The sequence below is a fragment of the Drosophila miranda genome, chromosome 4 (assembly GCF_003369915.1).
Source record: "Drosophila miranda strain MSH22 chromosome 4, D.miranda_PacBio2.1, whole genome shotgun sequence".
Taxonomy (NCBI): Eukaryota; Metazoa; Arthropoda; class Insecta; order Diptera; family Drosophilidae; genus Drosophila; species Drosophila miranda.
The window spans coordinates 27,281,320-27,302,531 of NC_046677.1; the positions used below are offsets into that span (position 1 = coordinate 27,281,320).

At 44.7% G+C, this 21,212-nt stretch overlaps 2 protein-coding genes across 4 annotated transcripts in view; both read left to right on the forward strand.

Moving 5' to 3' along the window:
* LOC108162014 (rap1 GTPase-activating protein 1) overlaps positions 1–21,212 on the forward strand; it is a 103,164-nt gene that overhangs the window by 72,773 nt on the left and 9,179 nt on the right. The gene's annotated exons all lie outside the window — the stretch shown is intronic.
* LOC108162016 (lectizyme-like) lies at positions 12,973–13,879 on the forward strand. Its single transcript, XM_033393920.1, has one exon. The coding sequence runs from the start codon at positions 13,002–13,004 to the stop codon at positions 13,803–13,805; it is 804 nt and encodes a 267-aa protein (XP_033249811.1). The 5' UTR covers positions 12,973–13,001; the 3' UTR covers positions 13,806–13,879.

A 21,212-nucleotide genomic window follows, 5' to 3' on the forward strand; every position in this document is an offset into this window, starting at 1 on the left:
TTTACAAACAGTTTTACCCACAAACAAATAAACAAACAGATTTTTACTCGTAGTCGTAGTCGCAGTCGCAGTCCGCGGGTATTTCGTTGTAAGTGTTTTTCGCAGTTCCCGTGTTTTTTATATTTTCTGCTGGCCTGGCTGTTTGCTGCCCAAACAACATGTGGATATAGCGCCTGTCTTATGTAATTTATAATTTCAGCAAGTGGCTGTCAAACTGTTGTCAATCTGTCCGCCTGTCAGTCGGTCAGATGAGGGGCCAGGGCTTGGGAGGCTTGAATTATGCAAAAACCGCTGAACAATTATGCATTTTGTGGGGCTCCTTTTATCAGAAATAAACTGAAAAAATATGTATGGAATATTACAAGAAAATATACGGGAAAATAGTGAATTTTTAACGCTCATTTTACCATTCATAAATATTGGCCACATTGATGTACATTTTAATGAAATTATTTAATTTTTTTACATTTATTTTAGCAGAATTTTCTCTCATTAATATTGTATTGAAAGTAGTTACAAATTATTTAAAATACATAGCATTTTTTATCCCAAAAAAAAAAACCGAAAATGTATTTTTTTCGCTTTAAATTTCATCAAAATGCACTTAAAAATTAAGCAATTTTAATATAACCTCCACTAGAGCCTTAACTAAATTCCTTATTGATTTATCTTTCATGGCATTACCTCATAGACAATAATAAAAAATACTACGTGACTAAACAATATATGAAACCTTTAATTAAGATTGGGACTTTTTCATTGACTTCTACGCTTATAAATAGATATGAAATCATCAAGAATTGATTGTGTTTGAGGCTGTTTGAATGCCATACGAACTAGAGGTAGATTTTCCAACGAATTCGATGATAAAACCTCTCATTTGAGAAACAATTTTTAGATACTTTCTTCGGAAGCAGTCTTTCCATTGAAATTCTTGATCAACTCTCAAATACTTTCTTCATAGCAATTTATAGAAAACATTCTCAGCTTTTCTCACTTTCTTCCCAAGAATTAGCATTTCTTCTGGGCAGAGATATTCTCTTTCTCTGCTCGGGGCGACATGCAACAATCATTTCGAATTTGCCTGTCATTTCCACAGCGACGACGACTTTCTATGACATTTGCAATTTGCAGCAATTTTCTTTGGATTTTCTCGCTCTGCTCGCTGCTCTGCTCGCATTCTGCCCGTGGGGCAAATCAAAATACGAGGCACAATTTGCAGTTGGCATTTGCACAATTTACAAATCAATTTCAATTCCACTTCCAATTGGCGGCGGCAGCAGGTCTCTCCATAAACAATTTCACTTTGCGATCGCCCATAGAAAAGCAGCAAAAACTTTCATTTTAATTAGCTAAACAACAAAACAAAACAAAGCAAAAGCCAAAAGCCAAACAAAATCCAAATCGAAACCAATTTTCAAGCCAGTAGATTGCTTTACCGCAGATTCAATTTTTTATTTCCAATTCAATTTTTCTGAGAGGTCAATTAGCAAAACTCTTTTGATGGACATGTGGTGGCACACACACACACACAGAGAAGAGGGGCGGGGAGGGGAGGGGAGGCCGGTGCACGGGTAACTGGTTTTCAATTTTCGTATTCCATTTATCCATTTTTTATTCAATTTACCATTCGAAAGGCAACAGCAACAGCAACAAAAATATGTTCATAGCTTTTTTTTTGCATTGTTGCTTAACGAAAAAGTCAAACGTGGCTAATTACGAGGCGGCTCGGCACTGAGGCACTTGTGCCTCCCTCCATTGTTGTTGGGGCCCCGATTTCGTGTGCAAGGTGTGTCCGGCGTCGGAATATCAGTCATAGTCCGTCACCCACCCACCCAAGCCAAGCCATGCCGTGCCATGCCATTCCATGATTGGCCTTTGATTCAAAAGAGAGGTTTTTTTTTTCAATGGGAAAATGCCACCAAAACCTTGCCTCGGGGCTGGAACTGGAATAAACTAAAATAGAGAGATATGGATTGGTGGATTGGTAATGGCTCCGGGGTATATCGTGAGTTGAGTCACTTGCCAAAGACTCTTAAGGAGGGTACCCACAGATATAGATTGTCAGAACACCAAAGGCCCCCGCCACATCATCCGAGGAACCCATAAATTTTATTCTTTAAACACTTTGTCTCTATGGCGAATAGAACTATCTATCTATTACCATAAGCATGCCCCTGCCCATTCTTCTTTTGTATCTTTTGAATAATTTTCCCTCTCCTTTTGTATCGTCAGACTGTTTTCCATTTAAATCTTTTGTCTGTCGCCACTTCTCTATCTATTTGTCTATGGTCTATTTTCAATCAAAGCCTCGTTTCGCCCCAAGTTCAAATGTCAATGGCAACTAAATTGACTAAAATAACACACACACACACACACACAGAAATCAACTTTTTGCTAATGGACGAGCAATTTTGCACTGCCACAGACATCACACACTCTGTGTGAGCAATCACAAATACAGATACAAATGTATCTTTAATTGCTGCAAATTGCCTTTGAGCTGACTTTGGTTCGTTTCGGTCGTGTTTCGTTTTTTAGTCGATTTTTTGCGTTGTAACGCGCTTTCACTGCGGAGGAAGTCAATCCACATCCTGTGGCGAGGACGAGGACACTCGTGTCTGTGTGTGGGCGTGGTTTTCTGCGTAGGTGGTGCCACTAATTCGGTTTCCTGTTCCCTTCTAGCCTGGCGCCTGCCACTTAATGAGAGACGACAGCAGACAAGAGGCGACCGAACCTTCCACGAATTCAGGAGGGTTCTCCATCTCCTACCTGGTGTGTTTTTTTCCGTTCTGTACCTCTGGTACCATGTGTTGATGTCACGTACCACAGAGATCCCTAACCCAACCCGTCAGATACAATAACTCGTACCTCCTCTCTCTCTCTCTCTCTGCTCTCTCTCTGGGTAATTCTCATTACACAGTGTCACACGCCTTGGATTCATTTTCTACTTTGCTCACTATTTTATTTGTATTTTTAGTTAATTTTTTTATCGTTTGTCTCGTAAAATATATTTCTTTTTTTCTGATGGCTTGAAATCTTTATGGCGACATTTGGAAACGAGTGCCAGGTATTTACGATCATTCTGACGGGTTTTTCGCTATAAAGATACATACTCGTATATCTGAAAGATGTGTGAAAGGCTAGTCACGTCGCAGCGACTGCGACTGCCTTGGCAAATAGTTTTGCAAATTAATAATACAGTTGGAGAGGCTGTGTGAATAATTTCGAAGATTCTACAAATGGAAAGACTATTTTCTGGCATTTAAGAATGGAAATTAATGTAGATTTGAGTTGGCGAATATCTTGACTTTAATTAAGTTCTTCTGGAACCAAATTTGAGTTGCTTTTTGGTAAGAATAATCAGGGCTTTATTGCTTAATTAAAAGTTGATGTTTGTAAGAAATAAAAGAAAGATAGAACTGTTGTTCACTGATGATATTATAGTTTCAGGATAATTGTTCTTTAAAATATATATTTTCTATCATTCAGGCAGTCCCTAACTGGTCATGCAGCAGCGCCCCTCGGTTGGGCTGCCCGCCTGCTTTTCTAACTGAATTTGAACAAAGAACTTGATGGATTAATGTCGAATGAATATTTAACCCAAATAATTATCATAGAAATTTTCCGAAACGAGGCTCAACCAATAAACAAGCTAAATTTTCCACACATGAGTACCTGCCCCTGCTTCTTCCTCTTCCACTCTCTTCCGCCAAACAAATATCAACATTTTGAGCCTTAGATAAGCTCTCGTTGGCGGCCAAATTGCTCTCTTCTGGCGCCGCCGTCGCAGCCGCATTCTGGTTCTCGTTTATTTGCATATGATAAAAATTCATTATTGATTTTTGTGCGATACGATAGACAGACACACCTCCACGCAGATAGGGCTAATGAGGCGGCTTTTAGGGGGGGTACTAATCGTGACAGTGTGTCCCACCGTTTGACAAGATTATTAGCAGAGCAGAGCACAAAAGAGAAACAACAACCATCGAAATGGCCTTCCCTTTGGCCCAGAATAAAGCGTCATAAAAGAAGAGAACATTTTTGTTTTTGTTTGCCTCGGGAATTAGTTTTATTTTGGCAAATACTTAAACTGAACCACGGCTAAAACTAAAGGTCAAATGGATTGTAAACCTCAACACAAATGAGGCGGTCGTAAAAACCACAAACAAACAAAAAACGAGGGGGAAACGCAAAAACGGAAAATTGAAAATTAGCTACGGTCTAGGGGAAATCTCCAGGTGAAAGCCTTCGCTTCCTATTTCTCGGTTACGACCGAACGACCGCCAGCCTTGTCGGCCTGTCAGATGGCATTTATTATAAAACATTTAAATGTCAGCTTCGATCGTTTTGTGGCCAATTGTTTTCGCTGTCGATGGCCATAAATTTCCACCAAAGTTGATGATGTGAATGGGGATAGGGATGTGGATGTGGATGTGGATGTCGACGTCGATGTCGATGCGGAATGGCAGCGGCGCTCCTTGTGGGTCCCCGAGACAAACGAACCGTCAAATGGTCTGGCCATTCAGTTGCCGCTGCTTCTCGTTTCTCGACGTCTTTTCGCTTCTCAGGTCTTTGTCTGTTTTCATTTGGCTCAAAAGATCTCTTACCTCCGGCTGAGCGACTCTGAGCGACTGTGAGCGGCTCTGCCATGATGTCATATCAGGGGCCTAGACAAAGGTAGCACTGGACAGTCGACTGAATGGCTGGTTCTCTGGGGGCTGTGCCCTATCTTGTGTAGGGTTCTTATAGTTGGTGATCTAAGAGGTGGAAATATGATAAATGTTGTTGGGATAGCTAAAAATGGAGTGCCAGCTATGAGAACTTAGTTTTAGGAAGATTTATTTAAGGGATGACGTTAAAGCGTCCAGCGTTAAAGAGAGCGCAATTCCACCATGTATTCTTACATTTCATGCAATATTTGCGAATGTGTTCTATAGGAACTGAGTTTTTTGAAGAGTTATGCTTCAGAAACTTGTGGTATGGTCAGTATTTGTTATTAATTGTGAAATATGTATGGTTTTCAATGAGTTTTTATAACTTTTTCATTGGAAATTATCGTATATAAACAAAGGTATCGTGAATATGGAAATATTTCACCTGAATTGCTTTGTTTGCTCTTATATATTTTGTATACCATTCTTATCTTATATTTATAGAAAGGTATGAGATATCATTATGGTAAATCTCTATACCCTATAAGAACTCTATATCCCAATGATTTATTCCGATGAAATCTGGAATGAAGTTTCTTTAAACTATTATCGAAAGAGTAACCAAAGTTCCAGTGTCATATATTCATAACCCTCTCCCTCTTTGACTCCCCTCTCGTGCTGCAGGTTTTGTTGTCGCTCTCTTAACATGGCTAATTCTAGTTGTTGTCGTGGTTATTTCTCTGGCTATGTTTCCGTTTTTTCCTACACATTTTCCCCATTTGGGCGTTCCAACATATGTTGATTGTAATTTTCAGCTGGCGCCTGGCTCCCCAGACCCCAGACTCTCCCCTCGAGAGTGTGGTTCCGCAGTGGCGCACTGCCCACTCGGCTAGCGAGACTCTCGGACTCAACCCTTTTGCTGTTGTGCTGTGTGTGGATTCGAGAGTCTATGATGATTTAATATGGGGGCAACTTTGCTTATGACATGGCACCAGCCACAGCCCCCAGCCCCCAACCACAGGCCGCAGAAACGAGGCGAAAAACGTAGAGAACTGCGCGAATGAATGGATCGTAGAGGAGCGTGTGTGGGGGGTGGGCGGGGTCTTGGACAGCAGCAGGGAAAAAAGGTGCGCCAGCAAGCATTTTGTTGCATGACTCTCCAACGTTTTTTTGGCCAAAGTTCAGAGCAGGCAAAATGGCCAGAAAGGAGAGCAGGGAGGAGGTGGATGCAAACCGGAGACTGGAGGCGGTGTGGAGGCTGATTCGCGGGCCCTGGTTGACTCATGGAAGTCACGTAGCTGCCACAGCAGAACAGAAAAAAAGCTGTGCTCGCATTTGGGACGCGAACGCGCCAGTCGTCGCGTTCTGCCTGGCATGCCATGTTTATTAATATTTAACTGCAACGAGGCATGCCTCTCCTCCCCTCCACTCCACTCCATCAGATGGCCGGCAATTTCAGGCTTGAGCGCAGTCAAAATGTGAGCTGGAAGAAGGGGCAAACCGGGGGTACTACCTTTAGGTGCCATTTGCGTAATCCTTTGGCAATGTTCTAAATGCAATAGAGAGCACATTCCAAAAACAGTGAAGGAGAGGGGGATGAGGGGGATGGGGTGGGGTAGGTGGCAGTGGAGCACATGTTACATTTCTAATGAAGCATGTTGTCCAAGCACGAACATGGCTCTGGGAAGTACGAGTACGAGCTACAGTGCCACATAGAGTGGATGCACTGGGCGAAAATTCGAGCTAGAATTCTGAAAAACCAGGAAATGGTAGAAAAATCGGGAACATTTTCAAAGAGGTTAAATTTATAAAATTTCAGAATTTATTCAGTTCAGTTTTCTTCGAGTGTACATCTCCTACTGCCTCCACATGCACGGCTGCACATCCTGGCCTTTGGAAATGTCTGTAAGTGATCATCATCATCCTGATTATTGTGGAAGGATTGAGTTTCAGATGAGGAGGCGGAGGAGAGGAGAGTGTGTACCGTTTCGGTTTGCGTTAGGTCATGGGTTGGCGTTAGGTCATCTATTCGATGGATTGGTTTCCTTAGTGCCACCCTTAGTACTGGTCGTTTCTGCTTTGCTTTTTCCTCATTTGTAACAACAATCATCATTGGTTTTTGGGAGTTCATTACGGTCTGAGGTTGCCCGATCCATTGGCCACCTCATTAGTTGCACTTCCGCTGCTCAGTTCCGCTGTGGTTAGTACTCCCCCTCCTCCATCTAGAGGTGTTTTTTCGCTGGTCAGAAGAGGTAAATGAAGCTCCAGATATACAAGCGACGCTCCTTGGTTCTCTCATTCTCGATTACGAGTCCTGCACGCACCGCACATCCGTTTCGAGTTTGTTTCTCTGTCCGAAAGGGAACTCCACTTGAGTTTGCCTGTGTGCGGTGTATCTGTGTGTCTGAATGTATCTGCAGTACTTGAAGGTACTACCCCTGGTCTCTTCTCGCTCCTCCCCCGCTGCGTTCTGCTTATTATTATTTTGGCTTCTTCTGCGTCGGGGTTCGAGTTCTTTGTTGCCACCGTCTGACGGTGCACCTGCTCTGCTGTCAGAGCATTGTTTCCCATGAAGTAGTCGTCCCCTCGTCCACTGCCATGTGGCATGTCTTCTCTAAGACCTCTTATCCCTCTCCCCCTCCCCCTCTCTCTGTCGTTCTGGAACTCTCTAAGGATGTTTATCCTTTTGTACTAGTTAGTTATCCGCGAAAGTTGGCTTCATTTGCATTACAAATCGGTTTAAGCCACGAGAGTGAAAAGTGGAATCCCGCAGCGACCTACTTTTTTCACTCAGTATAACTCTGCCACGTCTCCCTCCACTATATACATATATATATCCTTTTACACAGTGCCTGCCAGCAGTTGGCGCATCAAAGATTCATTCACATACACAAAAATCGCACTGCGTTTCCGACTCCGATTTGTGTGTGTTTTCCCACGATGTAATAAAAAACCTTTTTTTTAACTGCAAAAAAATGTATTAAGGGCGGGAGGGAACTGCAAAAACAGGGATGAGGGGGGAAAAAGGCGTGCCATCTGCCTTTTTCAAATGTTTTTTATTCGCTTCGAAAACTAATCCACAATTTCTTGTTTTTCTTTTTTGCTCTTTGCAGGTTAGTAAAAAAATAATACGCCCAAAAACGGCTGGAGGCTGGAGGTTGGACCCCGGCACCGACACCCGACTCAACATTTTTCTGCTCATAAATTATGAGGCAAAGCCGATTAGGAGAGCGGAAAAACGCTGGAAAGATGGAGCGATAGAGGGCTTCATAATTCTTCTCGCCAGTTATTTAATTTGCGAAATGTAATTGGTGCGGCATTTTGTGGCACGCTTCCAGCTGTAAATGAAATGGGGAAGGGATTCCTAACCAAAGCTGCACTTGTCATGCCCAGGCAGGTTTCACTGTTTATCTCTTAAGCGGCTTACAGACTCGGGACTCCGATTCCGATTGCGATGGAGACTCTGTTTTAGGTAGACGACGACTTAATCGTTCACCTGATGGTACGATGGTATGGCCAGACACCAATTAGCCACGAGTCCATAGTCCGTTTCTCTACTCCGTTTGAGAGACGCCTAAACTTTTGTTTACTTTCACTGGAGAACGGAGAATGGCACTGAGAACTTTCCATCCTGCAGTGAGAATCGATTTTATCACAGCTGACAAGTTTTCCCATTTAATTTCCCCAGTGATTGGGACAGCAGCAGAAGCAGCATTGACCGCAAAAGCCTCAAGATTGAAATGTCTGAAAGAGGATACCCTGAACCCTGGGGTATCCGCATGCACATCCACATCCACATCCGTATCCGTAGCTGTTACCATTTTTTTGTTGTGGTTTTTTTGTGTGGGAAAACTGGAGCCCAATGGAGCTCAACTTTTTTGTGACAACTTTTAATTACATGCGACATCCGTTGACATCATCGAGTGATATGAGAGGGGGGTGGGGGGGCAGGCAGAATGGAGTCCGAAAACGGAAATTACTTTAGGGCCAGCATTCAGACCATTCTGAGACTGTTTGCCCACACATTAGGCCGCCTTAAGACGGATTGTTTGTTTGCTCGGAAAAACCAGAAAAGCCAGGGGAAATCCGATGGAAGTCTCTTGCTCTCTCGCTCTGTTGAAAACTGAGACACAGCGTCAGCGTTTAGCAGCAGTCTTAATTAAGCAATTAAGCAAATATTTATTAATTAGTACAAGAGTTAATGGAGCTGCAAAGAGAGTGAGAGAGAGAGAGTGAGAGAGAGAGGGGGGATGGCTGTATGGGGAGTGGAGATCATTCACTTGAAAGATGATAATGATTCAGCTATGATTTCGTATGAAATTGAGTGAAATTGATTGAACAAAAACGTTACAAGGTCAGTTTTTGAGAGTTACAAGAGATACAGCGAAAACAGACTTGTGATGGATTGGTATTTGTGGAGTATTGAGAGAGATTTCAACCTCTTCCGCTGTAGGACCATTCAATGTAGTGCCGCCAATCAACGGATGGGACAGAGTTGGTGTCCAACCCCCCGTCATCGGGGCAGCCTTCTACTTACAGATTATAGCATCGTCTTCATCAAGGTATCATCAACAATGATTTGAAAATGTTATTTTACGAGCCAAGTTTAATGAACCCCGTCGCCGTCCGGTCCGTCGTCTTAGTCGCATTAAGTTGCAAGCAAAATGTTTCATTAGCCGTGAGCCAAGAGTAGGTTGAACCCCATGGAGGGGGTATAGGAAAAAACTCGCACATTTTGATGTGGAGCCCGCTGGGTCATTAAGCGATGTGGCAACGCTGTCTGCTGTCGCAGTCTCAGTCTGTGCTCTGCTCTGCTCTGCGTTGGGTTCCCATAATTTATGGCCCGGCAAATAATTATAATAGTAACACAATGCCTGGGCGAGGGGGGTAGGGCAGTTGGGTATATTGCAATCTTCCACCCTCCCCCCTCTGCACAGACTTTACAAAAGAGTCTTAAGTTTTATTGCATTAGGAGGCAACTTTGTTACTCTTTGATTATGGGAAAAAAAAGCGCACTCTTCCTCGCGGAGTTTTTGTAAAAGGTGAGGCCCAACCAAAGAGTTCTCCCACGATAATTGCATGCATATGTGGTTTCAGTGGCCGTGTGACAAAAAGACAAAAAGAGAGAGAGTACCTTGTGTAAAAGTACCTTGCAAATACTCTCCCACTGCTTTGCTGCTTGCCTTCTTCCTCCTCTCAAGCTTTCCCGAAGCTTCTACTGCTGCTGTTCTCCCTCTGCCGCTACTTTGCTCTCCCTCTGCTTCTGCTACTACTGCTGCTGCTGCTGCGCCTTACTCTCCCTCTGCTTCCACTACTGCTGCTGCTGCGCTTTGCTCTGCCTCTGCTTTAACTGCTGCTGCTGCTGCCGCTGTTCTCCCTCTCCTTCTCCAGCTTCTACTGCTCTGCCTTAACCGCTGCCTCTGCTCGGCTGTGCTGCTGCTACTGAAGTATTTTGCAGTAATTTTGTTGTTTCGTTTCTGTTTCATTCCTTCCTTTTTGCATGCGGCGTCGTCCGCTGGCTAACGGTAACCTAAAGCTAACTGCAATGACCGTTTTTTTGCCTGCTGTTGTGTCTCTGCCTGCATTTGTAATTACACGCAGGGTAGAATCAACTAGAAGGAAAGGCAGTCCAGCAATCGGGGTGGCCCCCTATCTTAGCCTTTTATTATGTCAGCATTCAGGTAAATCTAGAACGCAGATTGCCTAATAGCTGACACCGTACCCTCCCTTAAATATACCTTGTAATTATGCAAGTCGGTTCTAGAAATGACAGAGACAACGACAAGGACAGAGGCAGCGACAGCGACAGAAACAGCGATTGAGATTGAGACTGAGACCAGACTTTGACTTGGCGCAGGAGGAGTAGAACGAAAGGAGTGAGAAGCAAAGGCAGAGAGAAGGAGTAGGAAATCAAGTCTTTGGACATTTGCCACTTGTTTGCATAAGAGTGAGATCTCTCCACATGTCCCTCCGCTCTGTCTGCTGTCTCTGTCGCTCTGCGAAGAATTCTCTGTTGCGTCATTAATAAAAATGTCTGGCAATGGCTTAAAATTTATGGCCTGGCAGCAGTACCACTTTTCATATGCCAGATGACAGTAAGCGGGTTTTTATAAATATTTTTTTGTTCGCTTTGCTCCTCGCGTGTGAATGCAAAACTGAGTGGAGTGCAGTGCAGTGCAGCGGCAGGGAGTGTAAAACTGTGTACGAGAGAGAGAGCGCGTGAAGAAACTACAGCAATGGCTCTGCAACTGTCAGTGAAATCATACCCATTATCGTGCTGGCGCTTGTAAAACTGTAATGAATTTTAAATTCCTTCAAATGGAGATTTATGATTGCCCCACACACGCAATTGCTGCCCCACTTTAGGTTTCTGCCACACAACTGTCCTGGCAATTGTGACACGTGTCCCTGTCACGCCCACCCTACATGTGCCTCCTATCCCATGCATATCCCTTTACTGCCTCCCCCCGACTGTCGTTTCCTTTGACTTTGCCCCGTCATTGTGGCCGTGTCATAAAATAATAATCGCCGCTTATAAACACACATTGTCATGGTTGGGGCAGGGGCATCGGCAGAGGGGGGGAGAATGGAATTAGGGCACGGGAAAAGGGAAAGCCAATCATTAATTCGATTGTCGTGCAACTCTGTCCTAGGATTGCCACCCGCTTAGCTTTGAGCAAATGTCAATAGCAGTAGTGTTGTCTGTGGCGTCGGAAACGGAGTCCAGAGTGACCCAGAAATATGGTGTTTCAGTGACGTCATGCTGCGGGACTGTCCAACTGTACAGGAAACGCGAGGGACCCGGCGGAGCTCAATCATCCCTGACAGCTGGACAGGAAGCGCTGCGGATGACAGAGGGAGACGGGGAGAGCGAGGAAACCAAGGCGGAAGGATGCATTATGCTCGCTCTTTTCGGGCTGTGGTTTTGGTTTCGGTTTCAGTTCGAATTTCCGGCCCAAAGTGGATTTATTTATCTTCTGCTTTTGGCGTTTTTCTCTGTGTGTTTTGGTTTTTTTAATAATTATTACCTTTCAGTGGCTCGCTTCTGGCCACTTCTTGTGGCCCATATTCAGCTGTTCGCCAGCTGTCAATTTGAAATTTTATATTTTGCGGTCAGTCGGCGTTTCTTTCTGTCTTTCTTTCTCTCCCTTTCACCTGGCACGCGTTGGCCAGCAGCAGGTGGAACAAAACACAAAAACACTTTATAAAAGTTATAAAAAAAGTACGCAAAAAATAAAAACCTTTTTCACGAGTTTTCCATTACAAGCTGAGGTCATAGCTGCATTCGTAATCAAATTATTTCTAGCTAAAAAAAGCCAAGAGGGCGGCAGGGAGTGGTGCCTCTACCTCTGCCTCTTAGCTAATTGTGATGACCTCAACACTTGCCCACTCTCTCCCTCTCCGCCACTCTCTTATTCTCGCCACCACGATTAAAGAGAGCGAGAATTCCATTTCCATTTGGCACTAATGGGTTAATAATGTGCGAAAGCATATAAAAAAACTTCTTAGACTAATTAAATGTCGTTTCCACAAATACTCTTAGTGGCTGTGGATAATTATTCCCAACCGAAAAAAAAATGGAGATTAGTCCCCAGAGCCATTTGGGCCATTATCGAAAACGCTTCTGGCCAGAATGGGGGACAGTTATTGAAAGCGGGTTAAACGCATTAGGGTCAGGGTAAGTGGAGAGCCCAATGGAGAGAGAGAGAGGGACAGCATACTAGGGAAATTGAAATTGGGGAAGTGGAATTCAGAATTATGTGTGGAAAGGTCTTACGAGGGGAAGCTAAGCGTTAAAGATGTTGGGAAAATGGTCTAAAAAAGGGAAGGAATTGTGCGATTATATTGTTAATCCAGATACCAATACAAAGCGCGATTAGTGGATCGGGATTTTGGTATTTTTCAGTCTGAACATTGCCGTATGATGGGATCCAAGAAAAGGCTACTTTAATTTGATTATTCCCAGACGTGTGTCTCCACCAACACGCATACATTCAAATGTGATCTTGACTCTGAGGATGGCACTCCAAAAAAGTAGAGCATAGATCCAGATCAAGGGAGCATTCTATAACTCACACGAAACCATTATTTTCGAGTGCCATTGAACGGACATTGCCGCAATCAGTCAACGTCTTACATGTTTTTATGGGTCTAGAAAAAAGTGATGCGTCAGGACATAGTGTCGATAGCGATTGTACTACGATTGTAAATCTCCTTCTCTATCAACTGATTTGATAACGATAATTGATAGCCGATCTACTTTAGAACATATGTACTTTGATTAGAGCTGCCTATAAAAAGCGATGTCCCAGCCACGAGCAGCACAAACCAAAACCAGTGGCCAAGATGAAACAATTTGTGGTGCTCCTTGCTCTGACGGTGGCTGCCGTTTCGGCCAACACGATCGCGATGCCAGGATTCCCCGAGGGACGCATCATCAACGGCCACGAGGCACAGGCCGGCGAGGCACCCTACATCGTCTCCCTGCAGACCACCTCTCACTTCTGCGCCGGTTCGATCATCAATGAAAACTGGGTGCTTACTGCCGCCCATTGCCTGATCTACAACAGCTACCAGGTGGTGGCCGCAGCCCACGCCCGGTCCAGCAAGGAGGACACCCAGGTGCGCCAGGTCACCAGCGACGACCACATTGTCCACGAGAATTATGACGGCGGTGTGGGACCCTACGACATTGGCCTGATCTACGTGGCGACGCCCTTCGACCTGAATGCCATCTCCCGCGACGGCAGCGCGCCCGTGGCCAGCATTTCCCTGCCCCCCAAGAAGCTGGAGGGCTCCACCGACGGCACGCTCTACGGCTGGGGCCGCGACAACTCCGGCGCCCTGCCCGAGAAACTCCAGAAGCTCGATGTGGACATCATCGACTACGTGCAGTGCAAGGCCGCCCTGCCCTCCAACAGCAAAGTGGCTGAGAGCAACGTCTGCACCTACACTGCCGGCACCACCGACGGCGCCTGCAACGGCGACAGTGGCGGCCCTCTGATCAGCCGCTCCTCCGACGGCTCGGCCTACCTGGTCGGCATTGTCTCCTGGGGCTACACTCCTTGCGCTTCCACCAGGTATCCCTCGGTTTACACCTCGACCGCTGACTACGATGCATGGATCGCCGAAAAGATGGCTAAATTCTAGATTTGGCCAGCGAAAACGATCAACCTATATTCCAATAAAAGAACATCTTGTCCACCCCGAAAGGGTGTTGTATAAAAAGAGTCATTTTCAACTCGAAACCTATCCCAAGCTCGTTACGTGCGACCGAAGAGCGCTGCTGCATGATGCGGGACATGCTGAAAAGGAGTGTTAGCTCTCGTTTCACTTTCTTCCACGATATTCTCCACCGTCTTTTGTGGAATCAACAATCTGCACACCTTCTAACGCCTACAGTTTTACGCTCTATTCCCTACAGTTTGATGGCTACCACACCCATCGGTTTGCGGTTCATTGAACCAACAAAAAAGACACAAGACCTACGACACTGCGACAAGCCATTTGTCATCTTTTGTGGGATGCCTCCGGGGCTGGGACCTGACACCTGGTGACCAGGTCGCCCACCACTCCTCCTTCCGACTCCCTCTCCTCCCTTTTTATTGTAGCTTTACTGTAACTGTGGCTGTGGCGTGTGTCTTGTGTGACAGTTTACAAGGCGACAGAAAACACACAGACAAAGAAATGAAATGAACTTTTTCGCACTTGATGGCCATTAATTTCTTGTGTGTGGCATGCCCCGGGGCTCATCTTACGGCCCTACTGTCATTACAGTTGTGCCGCCGTCTTTACTGTTGTGAACTTTGACAGGGATTTGCCATTGCGTGACCCGCAGACGTGACAGCAGCAGAGGAGGAGCAGGAGGAGGCCCGATGCCTCTGGAAACCCATAAGAGCTGAAAGCTAATGGCTAAAGCCTTCGATCTGTTGATTCATGGAATGTTTGTGCAAAAAACACTGAAAACACGTTTTGCGGCTCAATGAAAATGTCAAATGGGTGATCCGCTTATGAGAAGACAGAGACTCCGAACAGCCTTGGTTATGGATCGCGACTCGTGTGCACAGAGAGGCCTATCAAATGTGTATCTTGTATCTGTATCTGCGACGCATCAGTGGGCAAAACATTGAGCTTTATCAGCGGCGGCTCTTGGACGGATGATGGGTTTCATTTCTGTATCGTTTCTGTGTCAGCTAATTTCCATGGCATTCCGTGGCAGGCAACAAATGGCATTTCCATTGAAAAAGCGACCCAACGCTTTTCTCGCCAGCGAAAGTTGGCAGCGAAAAGCCAGCCCCGAAATAACAATGCTTTTCCGGCATGCCACAAGCGAAAGAGATGGAGATAGTGGAGTTTCTGTTGGAGGAGCTCTATAGGAACTATTACAAGGTTGTTCGGGGGTTCGGCTCGGGGTGTTTGCGTTTTGCCGCTTTTTGGGCATAAATTAAAGCCTAAGGTCGTTGCTTAAAGGTGGAAAACAACAGTTAGACAGACAGAACGGCACAAAAGCAGTTAACACACAGAGAACACAAAGAGATACAACAGATGGAGAGCTGGCGTAGAGAGGGAGGAGAAGATACAACATAATTTACACATCGCAAAGAGTTAATCACCCGAAGATACAACCTGTCGAAGGCATAAAAGCGAGATCCGAGTGGGAAACAGACTCTTAGATAACTCCCAGCCCGTTCCGATCTCCTTTTGCTCTTCCCATTCTCTCGAACCGATTCAATCGATCATTTATGGTTATGTTTTCTATTCTGTTCTTTGTTGGCATGCAAATCACATCCACTCTCTGCCTCTATGCTTCACAGACCTCGAGAACACGCCTCATTCATAAATAATTTGCTGTTAATTTTTATAATTTTGCGCAAAGTAATTTTCCAACCAACGTAAGCAATGTTTTCCGCTTGTCAGAGTTAAGGAAGGAGCCGGAGCCGGATCGGGAGAGAAGGCAACAAAACTGAAAGTTGAGCTGACCAAACCAAGTTAACTGGTTTGCTGGCCAAGACCTGTGGCTCTCAAACAAAGCCCAGCATTTGTTTCCGCTGCCTCCGCCTGGTTTCTTGGTAACCCAAGATCTCAATTGAAGCTCAGGCTTGGATTTGGATTTGGATTCCGATTCAGACTTGGGCTTACACTCGAATTAGTTGCTTTGTTCTAAGACAAGCTTTAGAAGGTCTTCGTCTTCTCTGTGTATCAAATGATCAAAGTGTGCAACAGAAAACTAAGCCAAGGCAAAAGAACTGCCACAAGAAGAGTCACTTGGAGACCGATGTAATAAGCTCTTGCGCGTCATGCAGCAGTGGCCCTCGGTCAGATCTGGCTTTCTGCTGGGGTGTGCCTTTCGACTGTCATTACAGCGGAGACCCTCTTTCGAACCAGCCAAGGAATGCCCTAAAAATAAACTCCAGACTTTAAGCAATTAATCATAAATAATGGATCACACATTTCTCAAGTTTCCGAAACCTCAACCTTGTTCTGGGGTATCTACGCATCTTGTATAAAGTATATTGTATCTTGTATCTGGTATGGGTATCTCCCTCCTACAACACCCGCACTTTTGGCACTTCTGGCACTCCACCCTCTCAGATTGATGTGCTGCCAAAAATCATAATCATCGAATGGATCGGCCCACTTGACCTTATTTTGCCAAGACAAACAATAAGCAATAAGAAATACATGCCCGTATATACAAAAACATCTTATAGATAGCCCCTTAGATCTCTCTTGACGTCTCTGTATGTAAATGTAGCGAAGTGAAAAGCCTTGACTCTCGGTAGTTCAATTAATAATTAAATCTCATTTGTTTTTCCGTCACTGTTTTTTATGCCTTTTGTTAATTGAATTTGTGTTTGGTTTGTGTGCGAGATTTCTGTGTAGATTCTTTGTAGAAAACAAAAGAGAGACAAACAAAATTCAAATTCGAATTCGGCCAAGACCGAAGAGAGAGAGACAGAGAGAGAGAGATATGGCCAAGGTTTTGCCTTCGCCTATCGCGTGTGTGTCAAAACTTCAGAAGAAGAAAAACTGGAAAATAAATAATAATAATACAATAATCATAACAATAAAGAGATGTAGACACAAAACATCTCTGCTGCTGATGATATGCCCTCAAGATATATTCCAAGATTAAAGATTTGGTTCCGGTTTTCGGCTGTCTGCTGCTGGGAAAGAAAGTTTCTAAACAAAATTGCTCGCAATGTTGTGTTAAAAAGATTAAAGCAACGAAAGAAAAGAAAGGAAATAAATTCATTAGGCAAAAGTCAAAATCCCGTTGCCCCTGCGGGTGAGAGGTGCCAAGCGCCCATGGAAGTGGCTAACACGCCCCCAACACGAAGCCCCCGTCGCCTAGTCCCCTCCTTCTACTACTAGCATTGCCCACTCTTTACTCTCTCTTCTCCGTCCCTCTCTTTTTGTTTGCTGTGAATTTCTTCATAAATATTTCGTAAAAAGAAAGTTTCACAGTGGCTGACAAACTGTAACGCAGGCCCCCACCGCAAGCGAAAAGCACCCGAAAAACCAATAACCCAAACCTGACTCTCAGATGAATCACCTATTAAAGCGTGTGTTGCAAGTCTTGTGCAGAAGATTGCCAGGCATTTAATACCCTGTAACGAAGGTGAATAGATAGGCGATTAGTTTAGGTATGGATACAAGTAGAGGCTTCTATCTCTGGAACTCATCTGAGGAAATCTCTGTGTGAAAGCTATCTTTACACTTTTATAAGAAAGCATAACAATCGTTCACTGCATCGATGATCAATTCGTTCCCAAAGAAGTCATTAATCGTAGAAAATTCATGGCATTCGGAATCTTAGCTAACTTTTTAGTCGGTAGTTCAAAAATGTATCTATTATTCGAAAATTTAATAAAATTTCTCTGCTTAAATATGCTCTAAGGAATCTTTATAGTCGGATCCTTCGTGGTTCTCTTTATTATATTTGCGAGGGATATAGGTTTTTACTCTTTAGAGATAATTCAATCAATTCTTATGAGGTTTAATACAATATTCTTCCTAAATTCTTCTTTTGGAAATTTGCGATAACTTTTTTATATCTACTTCACTGAAATTTCTGGGTATGCCAGGGTATCCCAGGCCTCGACTCCCCCTTTGGCTAACCTTTCTTTCTTGTATCTTGTTGGTATCAAGTATGAGTATCTGTATCTGTTTCTGTAGTTGTTGCTGTGGCTGTGGCTGTTGTGTGTTGAAAGTGTTAAATGCATTGCATACTCTGGTTTTTGGCCAATGCTTCACCTGAATCTGAATCTGAATCTGCTGACCAGCCAATGGTCACTCTTTCTCTGTTGTTGTTTCTGTTGTTTATTTTTTGATCATTGCCCAACTTTGAGTTTCAGTTTGTTTCGGTTTTCGGTTTTGGTTGTGGTTTTTGGGTTTTATTTTCGTTTTGCATTTCACTTTGCACTTGCATGACTGTCGGTCTCCCGAATCGTTTATTTCGGAATTTTAGTGGCTGGTTTTTCGCTTGCCGCTCGGCTTTAATTGCCAGCCAACATGCAACAAAATGGCTAACAATCCTTCTACAATTTTTCGAATTCATTCACTCCATCACTCCATCAGTGCCCCCCTGTCTGTAGCTGTGTCCCCCTGTGGGGCCCCGTCCGCAGGATGTCAATGATTGATTGCAAGAGTGGAATGTCTCTCTAAAACGATTCGCACCCCACAACAACGGCCCACTCTTCAACGGTCAGTTGCACTTTTCTTTCCACCGAAAAGGCGTTTGCATGCTTAGCCTTGTTTTGTTTTCTGGCGTATCTGGCGTTATTTATGCGGCTTATTAAGTTTATGGACTGCTAATTTATTGATTTATATGCCGCACTGCAGCAGAGACTGAATCAAATTGGATGTTTTATTTTCGGCCTGCCAGACACATTGTAAAATGAAAATAAAAAACAATTGACGTACGGGGTGATTGCATTGCGAATGGGAATAAATCAAGGGAGTTCAACCATCAACAGTTTGAGAGGGTTTTTTTATGGCTACAGTTGTGGGAGGGTTGGGAATTGGGGAGCGTAGATTGGGGAGGACTGGAGTAGAGCTCTAACCGAATCGATTTGGTGAGTCAGCCAGAATTTGCATCTCTGCTTTTTACTGTCAGATACGAAAATTTCGGTTTTGTTTTCTCGCTCACTCTCTGTTTTTCTGATTTCTGCGGGTTCAATGGTTCATATGGTTCAAGGGAGTCCGAGGGCTACTGTAGAGTAAAATATTAAAGAAAATGCATTGGAAATCATACACAGATTCTTGGAATCATCACTGTTGTTCTTTAGCTCTACAATTACAGAGTAATAATCTGCCAAGAACTGCACTTGCATCTCCTGTTGCCCTTAATTTGATGAGGCAGCCACATTTTCCCCCGCATTGCATATGGAAAAACCAGATGAGTAAGGCTTTTCTTTGCCAGTGCAGTGCTCCTTCTGTGCCGTGCAGTGCAGCCATCAAATCACTTTGAATCTCTCGAAAGTAAACATTAAACAGATGGCGAGACGCGCGATAGAGATTGAAACAGAGCCATAGACAGAGATGGAGAGGGAGGGGGGGAGCATGGTTTTATGAGGATTTCGCTGATTTATAGATGACCATTCCCTTTCGTACGAGTGGCTTCTGGCTCTGGCTATGGCACTGGCACTGGCACTGGCTTCTCCCAATCGAAAGTCGTGTGCTGTGATCGTAAATAAGTCAACAAATGTTTGCAGACAGACGACAGAGAGACAGACAGCCAGAGAGACGGAGAAAAGTGCACTGGTAAATGGGGATTGAGAACGAGAAACTCTGAGGTTCGTTCCCCTCTCTTTGTGCCCCCGTTTGTGGCACTCATAATGCTGCTGCTGCTGCTGCTGCATGGGGCATAAGCTGTAATGGCGCCGCTGAAAAGGGGTAGGAGCGGGAGGTGCCACGGCACTTGTGGGCACTCTTTTGGCGTCAAAAGATTTGCTATAAATACTCGGACCTGCAACAGGCACAACAGCGGCATCAATTTGTGGCAATTGTCGCGTATGGAGGCGCTGACACACAGCTCGAGAGTCCGTTGGTGCTGCAAAGGGAATGAAGGGAATGAATAATGGATGCAGCAGGCGGCAAGCGGCTGTGGCAGATGCAAATGAATGAAGATAAACGATGAGCGAGTGTTAAAGTGTGGAAAGGGTTGGGGGAGGAGTAGCCCCTGCCGGACGTGTGTTGACCCACTTTGTGGCTCTCCCCCCAGCCCCCCAAAAAAACAACCGAAAAAAACCAGAAAAAGCAAACCCTGAGATACATATGCATATGCAGATACACAGATACAGCAAAAAAAGTGAATGTGAGGCTGATGTCAAAAAAACGCCAACGCAAACCGTTGGCCAAAAGTCAGGAAATCCATAAATCAGTCTGAAATATTTGCTGACAAATGGGTGCCCGAGAGCCCGACAGTCCGAGAGTGGCTTAAACCTAGAAAGGGGATCAACATGCTGTTGGCAGGCACTGTGGCACTCTCTCCCACCCTCTCTCTCTCTCTCTCTCTCTGTCTCTTCGAGTGACAGCACCTCCCTTGGACAAGGGGGATTGCAGTTAAGGACCCCCTTTGCAGTGCCTTCAATAATTCAAAGTGCAAAGTGCAGACCAGCAATTGGTTAACCTCGTTGGCCGCTTGTTTGGGCCAAGTAAACACTGCACTGCGTAGGTCGGAGCTGTTGCCGTTGCTGTGTGTGGAGCTATGCTCCACTTTTCTACCCAATTGTTTGATCAATATTTGATGGGGGGGAGGAGGAAGAAGCCCTTAAGAGAGGGCTTTTCATGAGACTGCTGACTTTTCCCATTAATTATAAACAGGAAATGTTTATATTTTCTCCAGTATTATGCTATGTTTCTTCTTCCTCATTATGTTCTCTACTCTTCAGAGCTGTCGTGTTCTAGGTATGTTCTCTAGTTGTCAGAGCTATCGTGTTCCATGTTGTCCACTTTTCAGATCTTGTTTTCCGCTCTGTTGTGTTCAGAGCCTTCGAGTTTCAAACCAAAAAACATGCAAAATATAATTCCTAGTAAGCCGAACTAAGTGCTTTTTGCCACAAGTTTTAGGCAAATTACTTGTGTGTTTTGCCTGTTTTGGGCCGAAGAAGAATTCCAGGAAGCCCTCCACCCAGGGAGGGTTTTGCATGTTTCACGCTTCGCTGCCGAAAGTTCTCAGGGGCAAGAAACAAAAGCCAGGCCACTCCGCTGGAGAACGAACTCCACTCCTCAAGAAAAGCGACAAGCGACGACGACGACGACGACGACGACGACGACGACGACGACGACGACTCTCCAGGGGAGACCAGAACGTAATTCAAGTTGAAAGGCAAAAAGTCGGATGGGACCGATCATCATCATCACACGGAGCAATTATTTTATGAGAAGCGAAGCAACCGAAGCGAACGAAATGAATAGGGGATAGGGATGGCGATAGGGATAGGGGGAGAGTCGCTGGAGAGCTTCAGGGCGAAAGAAAGACCACTCCATTTTGGGCAGTGGTGGCACGTAGTCTTGAGGCTTGGACTTTTGTCAGCTGTTTGTAATTTAAAA